Source organism: Sander lucioperca, chromosome 1 (genome assembly GCF_008315115.2).
Source record: "Sander lucioperca isolate FBNREF2018 chromosome 1, SLUC_FBN_1.2, whole genome shotgun sequence".
Lineage (NCBI taxonomy): Eukaryota > Metazoa > Chordata > Actinopteri > Perciformes > Percidae > Sander > Sander lucioperca.
Window position 1 is genome coordinate 16581699 of NC_050173.1, and position 17549 is coordinate 16599247.

Genomic DNA, 17549 nt, shown 5'->3' on the forward strand with positions numbered 1-17549 from the left:
AATGGTAACAATGTTTCTAAATCACAGCAAATACCTATGTGGTATATCTTTTTTCTTTTCTTTCTTTTTACCTTGCCTAGTCACTCTCCTCTAATTCTTGTGATGTTGAGGTCATTAGGACTGATACTTGTGCTGCTGCGTTTTTCCATAGGTCTATAGTCGATGACCTGGCTTTGTAAATCCTTGCTGTAGAGAGCTCGAGCATAACTATGTCCAGAAAATACGCCAACCACTGTTTTATACAAAGCGAGTGTAGGGGGAGCCAGCACTGAGCTATCATTTTCTTGGTTGCGGTTGAGCTGGCTAGCCAAATTTTCTTCTCTCTCCCAAACAGGTGTAATTTAGAGTCGTCATTAAGTAACAAAACAATCAGGTCAGTAGGAATTCGACATCCTATCACATCAGATATTATTGATGTTGTTTTATTCCAAAACTCATGCAGTATGTGGTATTTCTATACTGCAATTTATTGTTAATTATCAGCTGACATATAGACAGATATAGAGATATCTGTGATGAGCTAAGCAAAGTTTGTTTTTGTTTGATTTGTTGTATTCCAAACTGGAAGAGAAAACATATTACTTACACATAAGGACAGAAAAAATCCAGGAAAGACCAAACTTTGAATGCTATTATAATAAATGAGGGGAATTGTGTTATCTGCCGAGGTGAATTATGTGTGATGTTGTGAGGACACTTGTGTTATATGTTATGACTTTTTCATAGAGGGTAACAAGGTTGTTGCCAACAATAAAGTAACATGATGCACAAAAGGTCATAAAACTCTTCCTCAGCTAATTTGTATACAGTGGGAGCTTTTATTACAGCTGAGGATGCACCTTGACCCGAGACAATTTAATCAAACAATCAATAAGTAACTCCTCTAATAAACAAGGTCATTTAATGACTGTGTTTTCTGCCTCGTCTGCAACCTAAATCTAAACCTCGCTAATGACGTAAATGGGACTTCATCCAGAAACGATTTATCTAAATTATGCGGCAGTTAGCACTGAATGCTGCCCAACAACACCAATGACAGAGAGAAGGAGAGGAGAAAACTGAGGGGGAACGCCACTGAATTAAGCAAAGGTTTGTGAGGTGGTTCATTCTCTTTGTGAAGAGTAACAGGCAGTTAGTGAAGGGGAAGGTGTCAACATATGGTAGTTAGCCAAGGAGCAGCATCTGTTACTTACGCCCATTAGCCTTCCTGTAGTTGATACAGGATGGGAAGGGGTGCTGGTGAAAGAGATGTTTAGGGGAGGGGTGGGTTTTTTTTTTTTTGCCACATCACTGTCCACCACAGTACTGGGCTTAGGTTTAACAGATGGCCTTCTCTGTAAATGAGCATTTTACTGCATTAATGTGAAAATAAAAATTATCTGAAGCCTCCATTGTTGAGCATTGTTTTTTTTTGTATTTTAAATGTTTGAGATATTAAAAGCTGCTATATTCTCAGGTCTTCTTCTCAGGTTCTATACTAACACGTGTTTGCAGTAGTTAAAGGGTAATGTTTTTGCCACTGACAGGCTCAGATTGTTAGAAGTGACTATCTACATTATGGGATGATGGGTTAGTTAGAGGAGTTAGAGTTAGAATTCTCATTCTGAAATCTTGCGAGGTACCCTAACTTACCAGGACAGTGATGTGGAATTATAGATTTGTTTATAGTGTGGAACATGAGTGGGGAGAGGGGAGTTCAAGGGAGTTTGTTGTTATGGAGTACAGAAAGCGTAGCTTTGTGTTATTTTAAAGATTTTCAATTGCGCATTTCTGAATTGTGCCAACAAGATGTCGAGCTGCACTTCACGCAGCTTTCATAGAAGTTATTTGAATATGACAGACGAAAGTTGAGGCTAGTTGTGTTTGCATACAGCTACAAATGGATCCTAACACTCTGGTCCATACAATGAGCCTTGCAGACCATCAGGTCTGCAGTGGTCTCGCTTTCCCAGAACTTCCTCCACAGCGCTGCGGAGCGGGGTCTGGCTAGTCCACACGGCATTCCGGGATGGGAGAAAAGCATGCTCTGGTTTATTAGTATTTCTTTAAACCAATTACAAGCGTCATGGGCGGTGCTAAGCTCAATTAAACTCAGATTGGACAGATAGTCTAGCTAGCCGTCTGGATTTACCCTGCAGAGATCTGAGGAGCAGTTAACCATAGTCCTCATAAATTCACCAGAGTTTAAAATTACAACACAAAGAAAGCGAAAGGAAATGGACATCGGCGAAAAGACATGCATCCGGCGGAATTTCCTGGTAGAAATTCCCAGAAGTAGAACTTTGTGAATATAAACTAGGTCTGCAGTGACCATTTTGACTGGGGATGACTACTGCCAGGAAAAAAAAGAATAAGAAATCATATACCAAAGCACCGTTTTGCTAAAAAAAAATGCTGTTCCAAGAGTAGAGAGCTGCAGACAGAGATAAGCTAATGCTATTAGCTAAAGTTACTGTGTTGACCTGGCATCAGTTAGTTAAACAGGAAAGCAAGGCAGGATAACAGCAACTTCTCTATCTTCCCATAATGTAGTCAGACACCTATAATAACAATTTGAGGTTGTCAGTGGCAAAAAAAAAGCATATTTAGTGGACAGATATAATTGATGGTGCGCATTTGCCCTATAGGGTTACATTGCAGCATGGTTTGATGCTGCCAGTTGTAGCATTCTCACTCAATACTGAACCAATTTCAAAGATTTTTGTTAACATTAGTCACAAATGCATGGGAAAATAGGGTCCAGGTTGAAAAATACCTAAATTACCCTTCAATGTTCACCTGTCACAGACAGATCATCACACATGGGTAATGTGGCTTCATACAAAGTGATGCTTGCATGATGGAACTAGTGCAGAATAACATCAGTGTCAATATTGACATGCAGGGTACAAAGACAAAGACAACAGCATATCACAGCCAACACAAAAGCACACAGTGCAAGACCAAATATGCAGTTGTGGCTTTTTGCATTTGAGCAGTCAGGCATTAAGGCTCCACCAGAACAAGGGCCAGCATCTGGCATGAACAAAGACAACTGAAAACACTGAATTGCTGTACATACAAAGGCAGACTCAAACAGTGCAAGAAAAAAGAAGAGTCTTGGAGCATCACAGTTGCAGTTAAATACAGCTTTATTATTATTATTATTATTTAAATAAAAAAAGCTAAATTATTGAAAGTGAGAGGCAGTTTTAGTTGCATGTGAGCACCACAGAAGGAATGCAGCCGTTCTAAAGGCGTCATTCCTTCTGTTGCTACATTTTTGTCATTTTGTCTTAAATGACATTTAGTATAGTTACTGCATCTATAGCACTCTCTATCTAACCTCATTTCAAATTCTCCAGAGAAAGGTTTCCATATTACAATGCGTCATCATCTCCTTTTTTCTTCTTCTTCTTCTTGGGTAACAGGTTTACAGGAAGAGGATTTCATTAGCCCTTTCCTGTTTCTTAAAAAGACCACAACCCTGTGCCATACTGTTAATATGTGAAGTTCATACTCAAAGGCCTGACTGTAATCATGTTTGACAACCTAAACTTAACAACCTTAAATAATTCAGTCAGTGTCATTTTAAAAAAATTGCTCGGGAGAAGAAGAAGCCAGACTTATTCTGTTATTCATAATACACCTTTGCCATCAGGACAAAGCAAAATCCGATTTGCCCGTACGGCGCATGTCAATGCATCAAATATGAAATGCCTCTCCACTTCGATTGAATTAAGGCTTTACAGATGGCTTCGCAATAGAGCGAAAAGCCCCCAGCCAGTGAGCTCCAGATAAGAGGCAGCGTAAAGCAGCGAGCGAGCAGTGAGTGAGTGAATAACATTGAATGTTTACACTTGTACACATCACTTTCTTTTATCAGACAAGCACATCTTGTCTGCCTGGAGTCTCTGGATAGTCCCAAAGGACCTCAGCATATTATCTGAGGGAAGCAGCTTTACATAGCATGTGAAAGACAGTGTCTCTGCTACACTGAGCTGAAGACAGTAGAGGGGGAATTGTATTAACAAGGGTGTAGCAGCATGAAGCAACTAGTAACTGTTCCGCTGGTAGCTTTTCTTCTGCATTGGTGACTCTCTGGGGCTCAGGAAGTGAATGGCCTCGTGTGTGTGTGTGTGTGTGTGTGTGTGTGTGTGTGTGTGTGTGTGTGTGTGTATTTGCACATCTGTATCTGCATGCATGTGGTGTAGCCTATGTACATGAATAAGCCAATGTCATAGTAAACTAAAAGTAAGAAAAAAATGGGTTAGACTTTACTTGAAGGTATCTACATAAAAGTGATATGTAAGAGTGTCATAAACATTATAAACAAGTCATAACTTGTCATGACAAGTTATGGTTAGGGTTAGAGTTAGGGTTTGGGTTCATGTGTCATGACAGTGTCATGTGTTCATGACAGTGTCATGTCACTCTTATGTAGATAGGTTCAAGTAAAGTGTTACCAAAAATGCTTGTTTGAATTTTGCTCACTATATTATAGCTTTTAAAGGATTATTTGCCATTTTGTGAAATACCACTGTCAATTCTGTACGGTAAATATGTTGTTACAGCCGGCAGCCAGTTAGCTTAGCACAAAGACTGAAGGCCTGGGAAAAGCTAGTAAGTGGACCTTTTAGTTAAGACGTTAGGGTCATAAAACTTGAAAGCTATATAGAAATAAAACCTAGCTTTTAAAACATCTCAAATTATTACAACTATAGTCAGAGCTAATATCGACCAATGGCTAATATTAGCTTATCACAGATATACAAGAAATGGCAGTTCAGAAATCCCAAAGATATGTTTTAAGTAATTAAGAGACAGTGTCCCCATTGTCCCCGTTTGCCCACTAGCACTATCATGTCCCCCTCAGTACACAGTATATGGTCATGATTCTTTAAAAAAATGAATTTAAGTGGTGAAAAATGAATATCAGCCAATATATTACTTTCAAATATCAATCATCCTTTAAAAAAACAGTATCGGTTGGGCTCTTATTATAACTCTAGTATTTATAAATGTACCGAGTCAAACTCAACCAAAGCCAAGGTAAACACAACCAACAGTGTATACCTTTTTCTGCATTTCAATGAAATCTGCAAATAACCTCATTGTGTAGAAGAAGGAATTAAGGATAGATTATGCGGCAACATCTCAGCAGGAAGCTGCAAACACACGTTGACTCAGTTAGGCTGAAAATGGATAGCTTACACATGACTAGTGGAGGGTTTTAAAAAAAAACACCAGTGCATTTCATCTCGAGGACCAACCATCTGGAATATAAGGCAACAAATATTCCTGTAAGACAAGCCATCTCGCTGCTGTGCTTTTGATATGAACCAGGTCGTGCTATGTATCCACAATAAGTATCCAGTTTCTGCTTATGTATTCCTTGGTACAAGTCAAAGCTCCATAGCAACAAGCCGGAGCCTTTTATGGCCCCTGTGCGTACTGTGGAGCTTAATGAAATCCTGCTCTTGTTCTCTCATAGATGTACGCAATGAAAGGCCATGGCCATCTTACTGCTTAAACCTTGTTAAGCATCAATTAATGGCAATCAAAAGGATAAGGAATCAAGGCCTGTGCATAAAATCTAATTTGGTAGTTAAAAGCTCTCTCTACTGTATCTGATTGACTCTCTTATATGTTTACTGACAGCAGTGTGGGGAAATAAAGAGGAAAAAAATGCGTAGGCAATGTAAAGGGGAAAAACGCTAATAAGACATATGTCTGTCAGTTTCAAACCCCTGCTGGATTACGTCTCTGAGATATTGTGTCCGGTGCGAATGACATAATGTGCACAGGTCTGGTCTGTGGAGCTCTTTTGTCAAGACTCTGTAAGTCATAACCAGTGGGTGCCATCAGGTCACATCCATGTCATGTTGGAGCTTTTGTCAGCTGTGTAACCAGGAAATGGGAGTTGGAACGTAGGCGAAGTTCTGCTGGCTCTGACGAAAGCGCTGCTGCTCTCTCTCAGACTGAGGTTGGGGTCATCACAGCAGACAGCCTTACTTATTGTAATGGAATATTGTGAACATCACAATAGTCAGCAGCTTTTCATTCCAGCAATAAACTGTAGTAACTGATTTCATAGGTACTACTCTCTGGTTTAAAGGTCCCATACAATGCTCATTTTCAGGTTCAAACTGTACTTGTATTTTGGGTTTCTATAGAACATGTTTTAATGTTTAAAAAACACATTATTTTTCTCATACTGTCACAATATACCTGTATTCACCCTCTGTCTGAAAGGCTCCACTTTAGCACCTGTCTCTATAAGCCCCGGTCCTGAAAAAAGCCCAGTCTGCTCTGATTGGTCAGCGTTTCTGGGTCTACCACACCTGCGCTCTCTGCAAGTCTCTACACCGTCATTGCAGTCGGGGAATGGTGGTTAACGGCACTGAAGCGGTGCTTTCTCCCTATATATATATATATAGTATAGTTGTGACATCACAACCGTACGGAAATCCTGACGGCTCATTCAAAAGCAACGTTTCTAAATATGGGATGTGTGCATTTCTCTGTGGATTGAGCTTGAGTGAAATGGGCTAGTTAGAATGAAAACCTATCTTGGTTTACAACGGACGTAGCATGCAGATGGTCTTTCCACTCACTTTTTCCAGTCATGACTCCGAATATCCCCTTCTAGTTAGTGACAGCCACATTATCACACCTTTATCTTCTCCCACTTCCTGTAAGTGACTGTTGTGTTTTTTCAGTTGTTTGGCTCATTGGTCACCTTTCCTTTTTAGGTGAGGAGAGGATTGGCACGAAAGTCATCTGTGTTTCCAAAAGACAGCTCTATGTGCTACTCCTGCTAATCCTTCCATTCAGTATGTTATGGAATTGGGGGCGACAAGCATTATCCAAAAGTGAGAAAGAAAATGAGAACATTTACAGTAACTTTTTGAAGGCTAAATGTTAGAGCTGCTCTAATAAAAATGTTTATCACCTACCAAGAGCCTGGGTCTGTCCAAGGTTTCTCCCTAAAAGGAAGTTTTTCCTCGCCACTGTCACACTAAATGCCTACTCTTGGGGGAATTACTGGAATTGTTGGGTCTTTATAAATTATAGAGTGAGGTCTAGACCTACTCTATCTGTAAACTGCCTTGAGATAACTCTTGTTATGATTTGATACTATAAATAAAATTGAATTGAAATTGAATTGGATTGGAAATGGATCACACAACTATGTGTAATGTGAAAAGTTGTGACTCGTGGTGACAAACCCACACATAATTATCATCCGACTCTGCAGTTCCCCTCAGCTCTATGGAGGCTGTTTTCAGGAAAGAAATGCCCCAAAACTATTCCTTTAAATTCCATACAAGAGACTGAGGCCATGTGCACAAGAGTCATTTTCAGTGTTGCCGCATAGCTATATTTTTTTATAAAGACCAGTACCATCAATATTTTTGACCAGTACCAATCACATCATTTTGCCCAAGCACAGTTTTAAAAAGATAACTGTAAACACTGAAACACAACAGCAATAGGTAAGCATTAAACCTCTTTCTCACTTTTGCTTTGGCAAAAGAAACTGCATCACAACCATCGTCAGTACAATTAATACTGTGTGTTAAAATATAACCAAACATACAGTATCACTATCAATAACATATTTTAATCATAGCTGCGCTGCTGCGTTGAGTTGTCAATCATTTCACTTCTTTAAGTTCACAAAGCCGTCTGACATAAATAAAGGTTACCCAAAGTGCGTGATCAGCGCGTGCAGCTGTAGTGGCATTTAAAATGAACAATCACAGAAAGAATTGAAAACGACAGAAAACTGGCCTCCCGATGAACCGACCATGTAGGTTTTGGAAAAGTTTTGATTTCCCCGTCCACACCACAGGACCAGCCTTTCCACTCTGAAGATGATAGACAAAGGCATGGAGTTCTTTCTTGTAATGAATGACAATAAGGCAAAAAGGGAAAACCCAACTCCCTCCACCCCCCCACCACACACACACACACACCCTTCCACCCTTCCACCTCTGTACCTCCCCCACAACACCAATGAGTGTCCCAGAAGTCATTTCCCATTAAATCCTGGATTTAACCCCAATGACCCTCACATATACACAAAGCTTACTCCATCCCCCCACTAGATAAGGGAATTGAATTAGTGTTACTGCGTGAGATATGAACCCTCTTGGCTACAGAAACCCAGGTCAAGTAGTTTAAGCTCAACTGTGTGCGATTGGCTCAAAAGAAGGTTTACAAAGAGTAAGTGTGGTGGAGATTGGAGGGTTGAATGTCATATAAACTGTGCAAGGCACTAAATAAAATGTACACACTGAATGCACAAACACTGCAGTGTGAAGGGTGAGCAGACAGCATCCCCCCTCCTCCTTTTCCTCCTTGTATTCTCCCCCTGATTTATACCTCTTGGAAGATTGTGTTAAAAAAAGTGTGAATAATGCTCTGCTGTGCCACTTCACAGAGCCTGGTCAACTGCTGTCCCGTGTGTGTGTGTGTGTGTGTGTGTGTGTGTGTGTGTGTGTGTGTGTGTGTGTGTGTGTGTCCGTCCATTCAGGTGTGGGGTTTGACCGCAATGGCTGATACGGTATCAGTGCTAATATTTCTGGATTTAAGCTCAAACATTCAAGCTGATAAACTGCAGATTTGTCCATTTTCTTGCCAAGAAGTATTCAATCATGGATGTGTAATAAAACCTGGATACAGTGTTTGAGGCGAGCCCAGTTCATTCCTATAAGAGTTGCTCAGTGGCGCATGAAACCATCATGGAGCCAAAAATAACCCAGATAATCAGCACCGCTTCGGCACTGTGCGGTCCATAAAGTGGGCGCATTAGAGACCTCCGCCGGCCGAGCCGGCTACTTCCGGTTTAGCGCTCCACTAACTTCAATGGGGATTAAATGATTTAATCGTGCGGCTTTTCTAGACTTTTCCAAATGTTATTGGACAGAATGGATCAAATTCTCATTTTGCCGGGGTTGTGAAAAAAATGTATCCACTGACTAACAAACGTCTCTTTCGCCATTTAAGTCCATGGGAAAAGTCTTTTGGGCCAGAAGGCATCATGTGAAGGGCCGGGAGCTGCAATTCCACCATTAGGCCTCTATGTTTAATTTGCTTCAAAGCCTGGCACACTTCCTTGGGGCCTGTATTCAATGTTTACACATATTTCTGTTTCTAGCATCCAGTCAAAGCATCCAAGAACACTGTGTGTATCATAAAATTGCAAAGACTGTATTGGTAATAACAACAATATATGGTCTTGCACATAGCCATATCCCTTTTCCTTATCCCGTGTGTCCGCTTTGTCCTGCATATATTATATGGCGCCATTACTATTTCTACTGCAGGGATTCTTACTCTTCCCCTCTTTGTCTCCATTACACAAAAAGGACATTCCTATTTCCAATAGACAACAGTCATCCGTCACTTCCACCCTGAGTCGCTCATAGCAGGACGCCTTATACATACAGTACCTGTCCCTGTGAAAAAGGGACAAGGTCAATAATGTGCAGCAGGCGTTATCCATACCCATACTGGGTCCACACACTGGCACGTATGTTATGCACACAACAGGTTTAGACAGGTCCAATATATATTTAGGCAGTACATAGGGGGTTTGGTAGCTTTTAAATCAGCTTTCTGTAGAGCTTAATACAGTACTCTCCACCTCGCCTGGCTCCATGTTTCCACGACCGTGAACCTTACAGTAAAAGGTTGCACACACACACTGCTGCTGGCTACAACCATGGTTGTAGGGCTGGTATCATCTGGATCTAAATCTACAATTTCTCCTGACTGCTCACTGTGTTTTAGATAGCATTTTGACATTTCCACCAAGCTAAAAAAGGGCAAAACTGCAATTTTCATTTGATAATGTTACTACATAAACTTTCTTAATTAGCATGTGTGCCGAGAGGTCTCCTCTGATGTGTGTAAGCCCCCCTCGCTACACTCCAAATGTCATTTATGATGATGATTGTTTGCCAGTAAAGACAACAGACAGTATTGACTTTCTCAGAGCTTTCAGAGCACTCAACAGTGATTAACTGAACTATCTACGGCAGAATTGAGTAACATAATAAACATTGATTGCAGGTACATTGTCCACCACTGAATATCTCCTAATAAAATCAGTATATACATTATCTATACTTTAATGTGCACTATGGACCACAGCCTTTACCGGTCGGTGTGGTGCAGGCTTGTAACCTTGGTGACGGAATAAAAGGTCAGTTCGCTCAGTGCACGCGTACGTGCACAAGTGAGGTGCAACATAATCCTGTCTTTGCAAATATCTGCGTCTACGTCGCTGTACATAAAGCAGCACATGGATATGCGTGTCATCGCGATGACACTGCGGAACAAACCAGGGCGACTCCATCCCGCTGCACTGGAATTGTAAACGGGAGGCTGTGGGGCTTTGCCCCCGACGTGGCATGCATGGCTGCAGTAATGTGGTGTTTACACACTGACAGGTGCAATCCTTTCTTCAAACTGAATCAACGAGGGCAGCCAAGCCACAGTATCTCAGGGTTAGTCATCAAGGGACTCACAAGCTGCGTCCGAATGCTCGCATACTGCATACTAATAGCATGCAATTTGTAGTACTGTGCAATATCACATCATATGCAAATTCTACTGAATGTGATTGGTTAAAGGTATGAGTGTGCATACAATATAGATGAGAATGTTAAGTACGGTCACTGAAATTGGACCCGTAATTCTTCCTATGCCTTCTTGTTTCCATAGAAACAACCCAGAAGGGGACATTTTCTACACAAGATGACGGACAACAAAGGAGTCGGATCAGCAGCAATGCAAAGTTTTAACAATTTAATGATATAATAAATTGTTTCTGAGATGGAAAATAGCTACCTCTGAAAGTTCTTCTAATCTTAATGTCACATCCACTTACGAAAGTCGAACTGCATGCACAAAGTCTTTAGATGTTGCACACTGAGGTTTGTCACCACCACAAAAAGGAAGATTTCAGATATGAATTAGTTTCATTGTATTGTGGGTCAAAACACAGTAAAGCAATGGTTTAGATTAACGATGACTGCGTTCTAACATCTAATCGGAGGCTGATTGACACCAGAGGCCTGGGTTGAACCTGAAGTTACCTCGGTAACCCCAAATCTTGCTTGGTAGTATAGGCCTCAGGAACGCCAGGTGAGTGCGATTAACTAGCTGGTTATCAGACTAGAGGTGTGGGGCTGCAACTACTACTGTCAAAAACATTTGGAAGGTATGTTCAGGGAAAAGATACATTTAATTCTTAGAGTGTTGATATGGATTAGTGAGAAAGGCGAATCTGTGTGTGTGTAATGAGTCTGTGTTGTTCACACTCATACAGAAATACATAAAGTATTAATAACCTCTTTTAACGCTTCACATGGTTACACCTCACTTATCTATGACCTTATTCTGCTTTATTACTAGGGCTGGGCATCGTTTGGATTTTAACAATTCTGATTCCAATTCCGATTCTTCCTTTTGATTCCGGTTCTCATCAATACTCGATTCAAATTCTTTGAGGGGTGCAGTTGAAACGGGCCACATGCTTATTTCACAGATGAGAGGACATTTTTTATTTTGATTCACTGGCGATTTACAGTTTTACCAGGCTTTTTCAATGTAAAATAAAGCCACATTTTAGAGCGCTGCTTGCTGCGCTCCATAGCTACAACACAACAAGCGCCCTGGAAGTACGGTGGCTACAACAGAAATCAAAACTTGCGTGTGTATGGGGGGGGCCTCTAGCTCACCCAATAAGAGCGTGCGCCCCATGTAGGCTGAGTCCTTTGCAGCGGCCCGGGTTTGAATCCAACCTGCGGCCCTTTGCTGCGTGTTATCCCCTCTCTTTCTCTCCCTCTTTCCTGTCTATCCACTGTCACTATCGAATAAAGGGAAAAGCCCCACAAAATTATCTTAAAAAACTTGCGTGTGTTAAATTTGCAACCGATGATCAGATTCCAAACGATTCCAATAAAGAAACGATTCCATTGGAATCGAAAGTTGAAACCGGTTCTCGATGCCCAATCCTGTTTATTACAGAGCACCTTCAATTTCAGATGCCGTGACAATAATTTATAACTCTAATAACTCTAACTCTAATTACGCTTTAATACCTAATCTGAACCCTACCTCTGGAACATCACATTCTATGCTTTTACATGTTACATTTGAGCCCGTATTATTCTGCACCAAACAAAGGAAAATCAAGACATTCTCTCTCTGTCTTTCTCATTCTCCCACGCTCTCTATCTCTCTCTAACTTTTGTCTTTGCAAGTGCAGAGCGAGCCTCAGAGCCTTTGAAGTCTGCTGTATAGATTGTTCGTGCGTGAAGCTGGCTTTTCTCTTCATTGTTTGACATCACAGAATCTGTGATTGGTCTTGGCTTGACAACATATACACATGTATCATGTATAATAGTGTACTACATGTATATGTTATATGCAATACGCCTGGAAAAGGTTAAAATCTGATCGGTTTGCCTGCTGCATAACTGTCAAAATAAAATCATGAAAAGAAAATCCATTGTGGTATTTATTGAGCAGTTGTCTTTTCACATGATGACAGTTTTTCATATGTTTTAAAATATGCTTTAGCATAATAAATCCGTCACATGTATCAGCAGTGGTTCTCTGTATATGTATATGGCATAAGCTATGCCTGCTAGCCTGACATGCCTGTATTTTGTATCACACTAGAAAAAATGGATAATTCTTTTATAAATGTATGAATTAAGCCTTCATGTTAAGTCTTCTATGTTGGTTTCGGTCTTGTTTTTCGGTGCACTGATGTACTTTGTTGCTCTGTGAAACAGTAGTGCCACTTGACGCTTGTTAAAATTGCTTTTACTTGGGTCCTCCTCTAGCTCAGCCAGTAAGAGCGTGCGCCCCATGTATGCTGAGTCCTTTGCAGCGGCCCGGGTTCAAATCCGACCTGCAGCCCTTTGCTGCATGTCATCCCCCACAAAAAAAAAAATTACTCATACTCTGTATTTCTCTCACTTTCCAAAAATGAAGTGAAGTCTTTGATGCAGGTTCTATAAAGAGAAAATTGTTATTGTTGGGGTTTCTTTGGTGTGTGAGAACAGAGCTGCCTCTCATTGTGTCTGACATCTCAGTGTTCTGGTCTGAGCTTGATCGAGGGCATGTTTAGTTTCACTTCCTTCCTCTATTCCATTTCCTGATTTCCTGTGCATGTTGAGGCTCACGGCTGGTATTCAGCTGCTGGTGGGTTCGCAATAATGTTCTCACTCTGAATCCACAGTTTATTATCCTGTGTCATGGAAAACGAGGGAACAGTAGGCTTAACAAGTTATGGGTGTTAGGGCAAGATTTCAGACACAACCTTAGTTGTTTGTGTGTTTGAACTGAATGTATCAATGGCTGGCTCAGTCTGCTAGCCTGCTAGTTTGTTTTTAGCAGCATTATGACACCCACACAAGAGGTCCATGCCCTTGCTACCAACATATACCAGTGGGGTTTGGAATATATTTCCAGTCTTTTTAGTAAAAACTGAGATTCAGCAGAACTTCGACCCAAATGTTTCAAACAGAAGGATGGAAAGACTGCATGCTGCATGTTTGACCACATGGTCGGTTCGTTGCGCCACGACAAGCAATTCATGGTTCCTCTTAACGCTAAACTGCTGGGTTTCACAGAGTTTGACATAAACAACTACTGATTATGTGGTGTTTTCTCTGGTAGGAAAGCAAAATGCAGTATTCACTGTGGGCGCGCTGCGTCTAGACTATGTAATTGGTTCATTACAGCCCTGTAAAACTACGATCAAAGAGGGTGAATTTTTCGCTTTACACTGACCTTAAGCCCTTAACTGGAACTTTGAGCTCTTCATTTTAATTATTATAGCAAACCTTGTTTGTACACATACGCAACCCATGCATCATTCTTCATCTTTCACCACGAGAGCACAGATCATTTAATCAGTAAATAGACTGATCCAAACTATGTCATAGTTTTACTTCTTTTTCCTGCCTATGTGTAGTTTGCTGGCTCTCTGTTGCCCTTCCATGAGCCCATTTCTAAATAGAACTGACTCACTACCATTTATTGTTGCAGAATGAGAAGCAGCCCGCCGTGATGCCAACATCACACATGTGGACCCCCACGGAGCTTCTGATGCATTGTGCCTTAATTACGCAGCTAACACCAGCACAGCGGGCTAGCCCTTCAGGGCTCTTTATGTCCTCTGAGACGAGTCTATGGAGGCCAGGCAGACTCTTTGTAGCTCTGTCCCTTCACTGTCTTTGTCTTTCCATCGCATGGGTCCCATGGGTGAGTCCACAGTGGCGTCCCATGTGTTATCATTGGCCAATGATAAAGTAGCTGCCACGGCCCTCATGAATTATGCAGGATAAAAGGGAAGCAACTCCGCCCTCAGTTATGTAAATTTAACTTAGAGAAGACAGAGGGAGGAAGGTTGCTAGGGGGTGGGCGGGGAGCGCTGACACCCATGTTTGGGCGAACTGTGCATATAGAGGGAGTTGGTATCCAGCATCACATGGTGTAAGTGTGAAAGGGGAAGCCACGAGTCATGATCTACTGACACACATATCAAGTCGTAAAGTCCCAGAACAAATATTTACTATTCAAAATAATGATTTGCAAAGTTCATAAAAGGACACAGTAAAAATGTTGAACAGGAAGTGGTGCACATTACAATATCTTTTGTTGTTTTTTTCCAATAAACATAAGACATAACTACAGTAGGTGGTTTTCATTATAAAATTACAACCACTGTGCTTATTGCAGGCAAAGAAACAAGCACCACCTAAAAACCTCAAACCTTACACGCTATATATTTGGCAGATGACCTCTGAGAATTGCAGTTCAAAAACCTTTTAGTAACAAGGCATTGGCACCAAAAATAGTGCTCCCCACACACGTGCATTTGCGCATGGGTTTTGTAAATGTATAGGACTACTACTGCTACCCCTGAATGTAGCTTCATCACTGCCTTGTGTGAGTAAGCCATTCAGCCATGCATAAAACAAACTCTGCCTATAAATAACCCAGTATGGGCCAGGCCAGGCAACAAGCCAAAGTATGGTTCACAACCTCTCTACGAATGGCAGCTCCGTTGTATGTTATAATGTCATGACTGACAGCAAACACTGACCTATTGATGACCCTTAATCAGTAATTGTATTGGTGCTAGCATACAGTTACTTCGAACAGCAACTGGACCAATCCGCTTCTCCTCCTCCTCTCCCCAATCTAGTTTTCCCTGAAATCCCCGAGTAAACGGATCCTTTGACAGCTGATTTACATTGCCATTGATGACATTAAAATCCTCAGTTTGGCTTGAATTGTCCACTCGACCTGTGTGCTCAAATTCAACAGCGGATACCCAATTAGATTATGGAAGAACAGTAACTGCATATCAAATAACCATCCCGCTGTGACATTGAGTTTATGTTTTTGTTTTTTTTCAGGAAATAAGCCTAATCCCTCTCTCCCCATCAACTGTGCAGTACATTCATAGTACTGATATTCATAGCTTTAATCACCTGTTTTGCATCAGATGAGAGCATTAGGGCATCCATTACATAGAGATACTGTAGTCTGTGTGTGTGTGTGTGTGTGTGTGTGTGTGTGTGTGTGTGTGTGTGTGTGTGTGTGTGTGTGTGTGTGTGTGTTACTGCTACAGTGTCTATCTTTTCTAGAGCAGGTCTGCAGGCTCAGTAGGTGAGTGTCTACTTCACTGTTTGTTGACACCGAGCCAGACACCCAGATTGACTGTTATGAAGGGGAATATTAATCTGGCCGTGGCTCCGGCTGTCCTGTTATTGAAGCAGATGGTTTCAGACAAACAGGAGCCACATGGCCACAGCTCTCTATCTATCTATCTATCTATCTATCTATCTATCTATCTATCTATGTGGGATTTTTAGCAGTATTAGACTGAGTTATTAGTAGTTAGTTATTTTAGTCAACAAACAATCCAAAACAACCAATCAGGAGATTGCAATTGCTGTTGTTCCTTCATATTGCCAGGCATGTCAAACAAATAGTTTATTTGCTTGAATGCTCATTAAAAATGTAAATATGTGATTATTTGTACATGCTGTTAATTCTATGAGCTAAATCCACTTTTCTGATTAGGATAGCCCACAACAAAGCCTCATCACCTTCTAACCTTTATCCCCTGTGTATATCTGCATCACCTATAGAGGGCAGATTGAGGAGTTCTGTGTACATGTATAACGGTTCAGTGTTGTCCAACATTGTCCATGAGTAACAGTTACAATAAGTAACTTGAACTACAGACTGAAGTAAAAGAATCGAAAAAAGTCAGGTTTTTGTCATTCTTGCTCACAGTACCTATGACTTATAGGCAAAATAGCACTACGTTGTCCCCAATAGATGGCTACCAAATTCCGTTTAATTCTTTGGCAATTTAGAGTTTCCTTGCTCACTGTCAAAGCTACTTACGTCATAAATCAACAATTAAGTGTTACCCACAGTGGCAAGGTTCAGTTTTTTTCTTCGGCGTATAAACCACGTGCTATCATAGACTGGAGTTAATATAATTTCAAATTATATCATGTGTTGACCGTTTTCCGCCACCAAAATACGGTTCGCGAGTGGTGTAACCAAAATCTTAAAAAAGTTGAGATTTTCTTATAACCAAGTGCTAATTTGTGTATTATATTCTGCCGAATTTGATATATAGCTATTTTGATTTATAATAGACTTGAGTCATGTTCTAGCAGGATGTTCTTTTCGCCGAGAAGCAGGGACACTTAATACTAGCATAATTCGTATGATGTCTGGTTGCGCTCTCTCCAACGGGGCTTAGTTGTAGTTTGGGGACGGAGCGAGGAAGAGATATTTTGTCTGCAGTCGTTTCTTACCTGTGACATTTGCGGCCGGAGATTGATTTCCTTTAAGTTGATGGACTGGGGTCTCAGGTTGTTGAGCAGGTGGCAGAGGAGGACTCCATCCCGGAGAGTTTGAGCCAAATCAAATACCTGTGCAGATTCCCATGTAACCCGGTGGTTAGCTGGAAGCACCTTGCAGTTTATTAACCACAGCGAGCACTGCCTCCAATACTCCATCATTATTCTGACTTTAGCCGGACGAGCTTTAAGAGAATTTGTTCTTTTTAGCAAGTGAAACTGCTGACTGATCGGTAGTAGGCTACGTCTTAAATCGTGTCCATGCTATGTCCGCCAACTGTGAAACTAAATGGAAACGGAACTGGACCACGGCAGAGAGCTGATGGATGACAGTCCGGTGTACTGAGGCTATGGATGAGAGGAAACCCTGCACTCTTCCTCTCTCTCTCTCTCTCTCGCTCTCTCATTCCCACACACACACACACACACACTCATACATGCACGCACGCACACACGCACGCACACTCTCTCTCTCTCTCTCTCTCTCTCTCTCTCTCTCTCTCTCTCTCTCTCTCACACACTCGCTCTTCCCTCCCCCTCACCCAGTTCTTCACCTCTTCCGCCTGACACCCATAGGCTCGTTACACTGTATGAAATGACAGTAGTAGGCCTAAATATAACAACAAATGCTACAACCACACTCAATAC

The 17549-nt window shown here is 41.3% G+C and overlaps 1 protein-coding gene across 2 annotated transcripts in view; it reads right to left on the reverse strand.

Annotated features, from left to right (window-relative positions):
* LOC116046321 (guanine nucleotide exchange factor VAV3) overlaps window positions 1-17309 on the reverse strand; it is a 100695-nt gene extending 83386 nt beyond the window's left edge. Inside the window, exon 1 of one of the 2 annotated variants that reach the window (XM_031294650.2) lies at window positions 16857-17309. In XM_031294650.2, coding sequence (XP_031150510.1) covers window positions 16857-17063 — 207 coding nt within the window. In that variant the 5' untranslated portion in view covers window positions 17064-17309. The remainder of the gene's footprint in view (window positions 1-16856) is intronic. The other variant, XM_031294651.2, reaches the window with a different exon arrangement.
* Window positions 17310-17549: the final 240 nt, after the last annotated feature.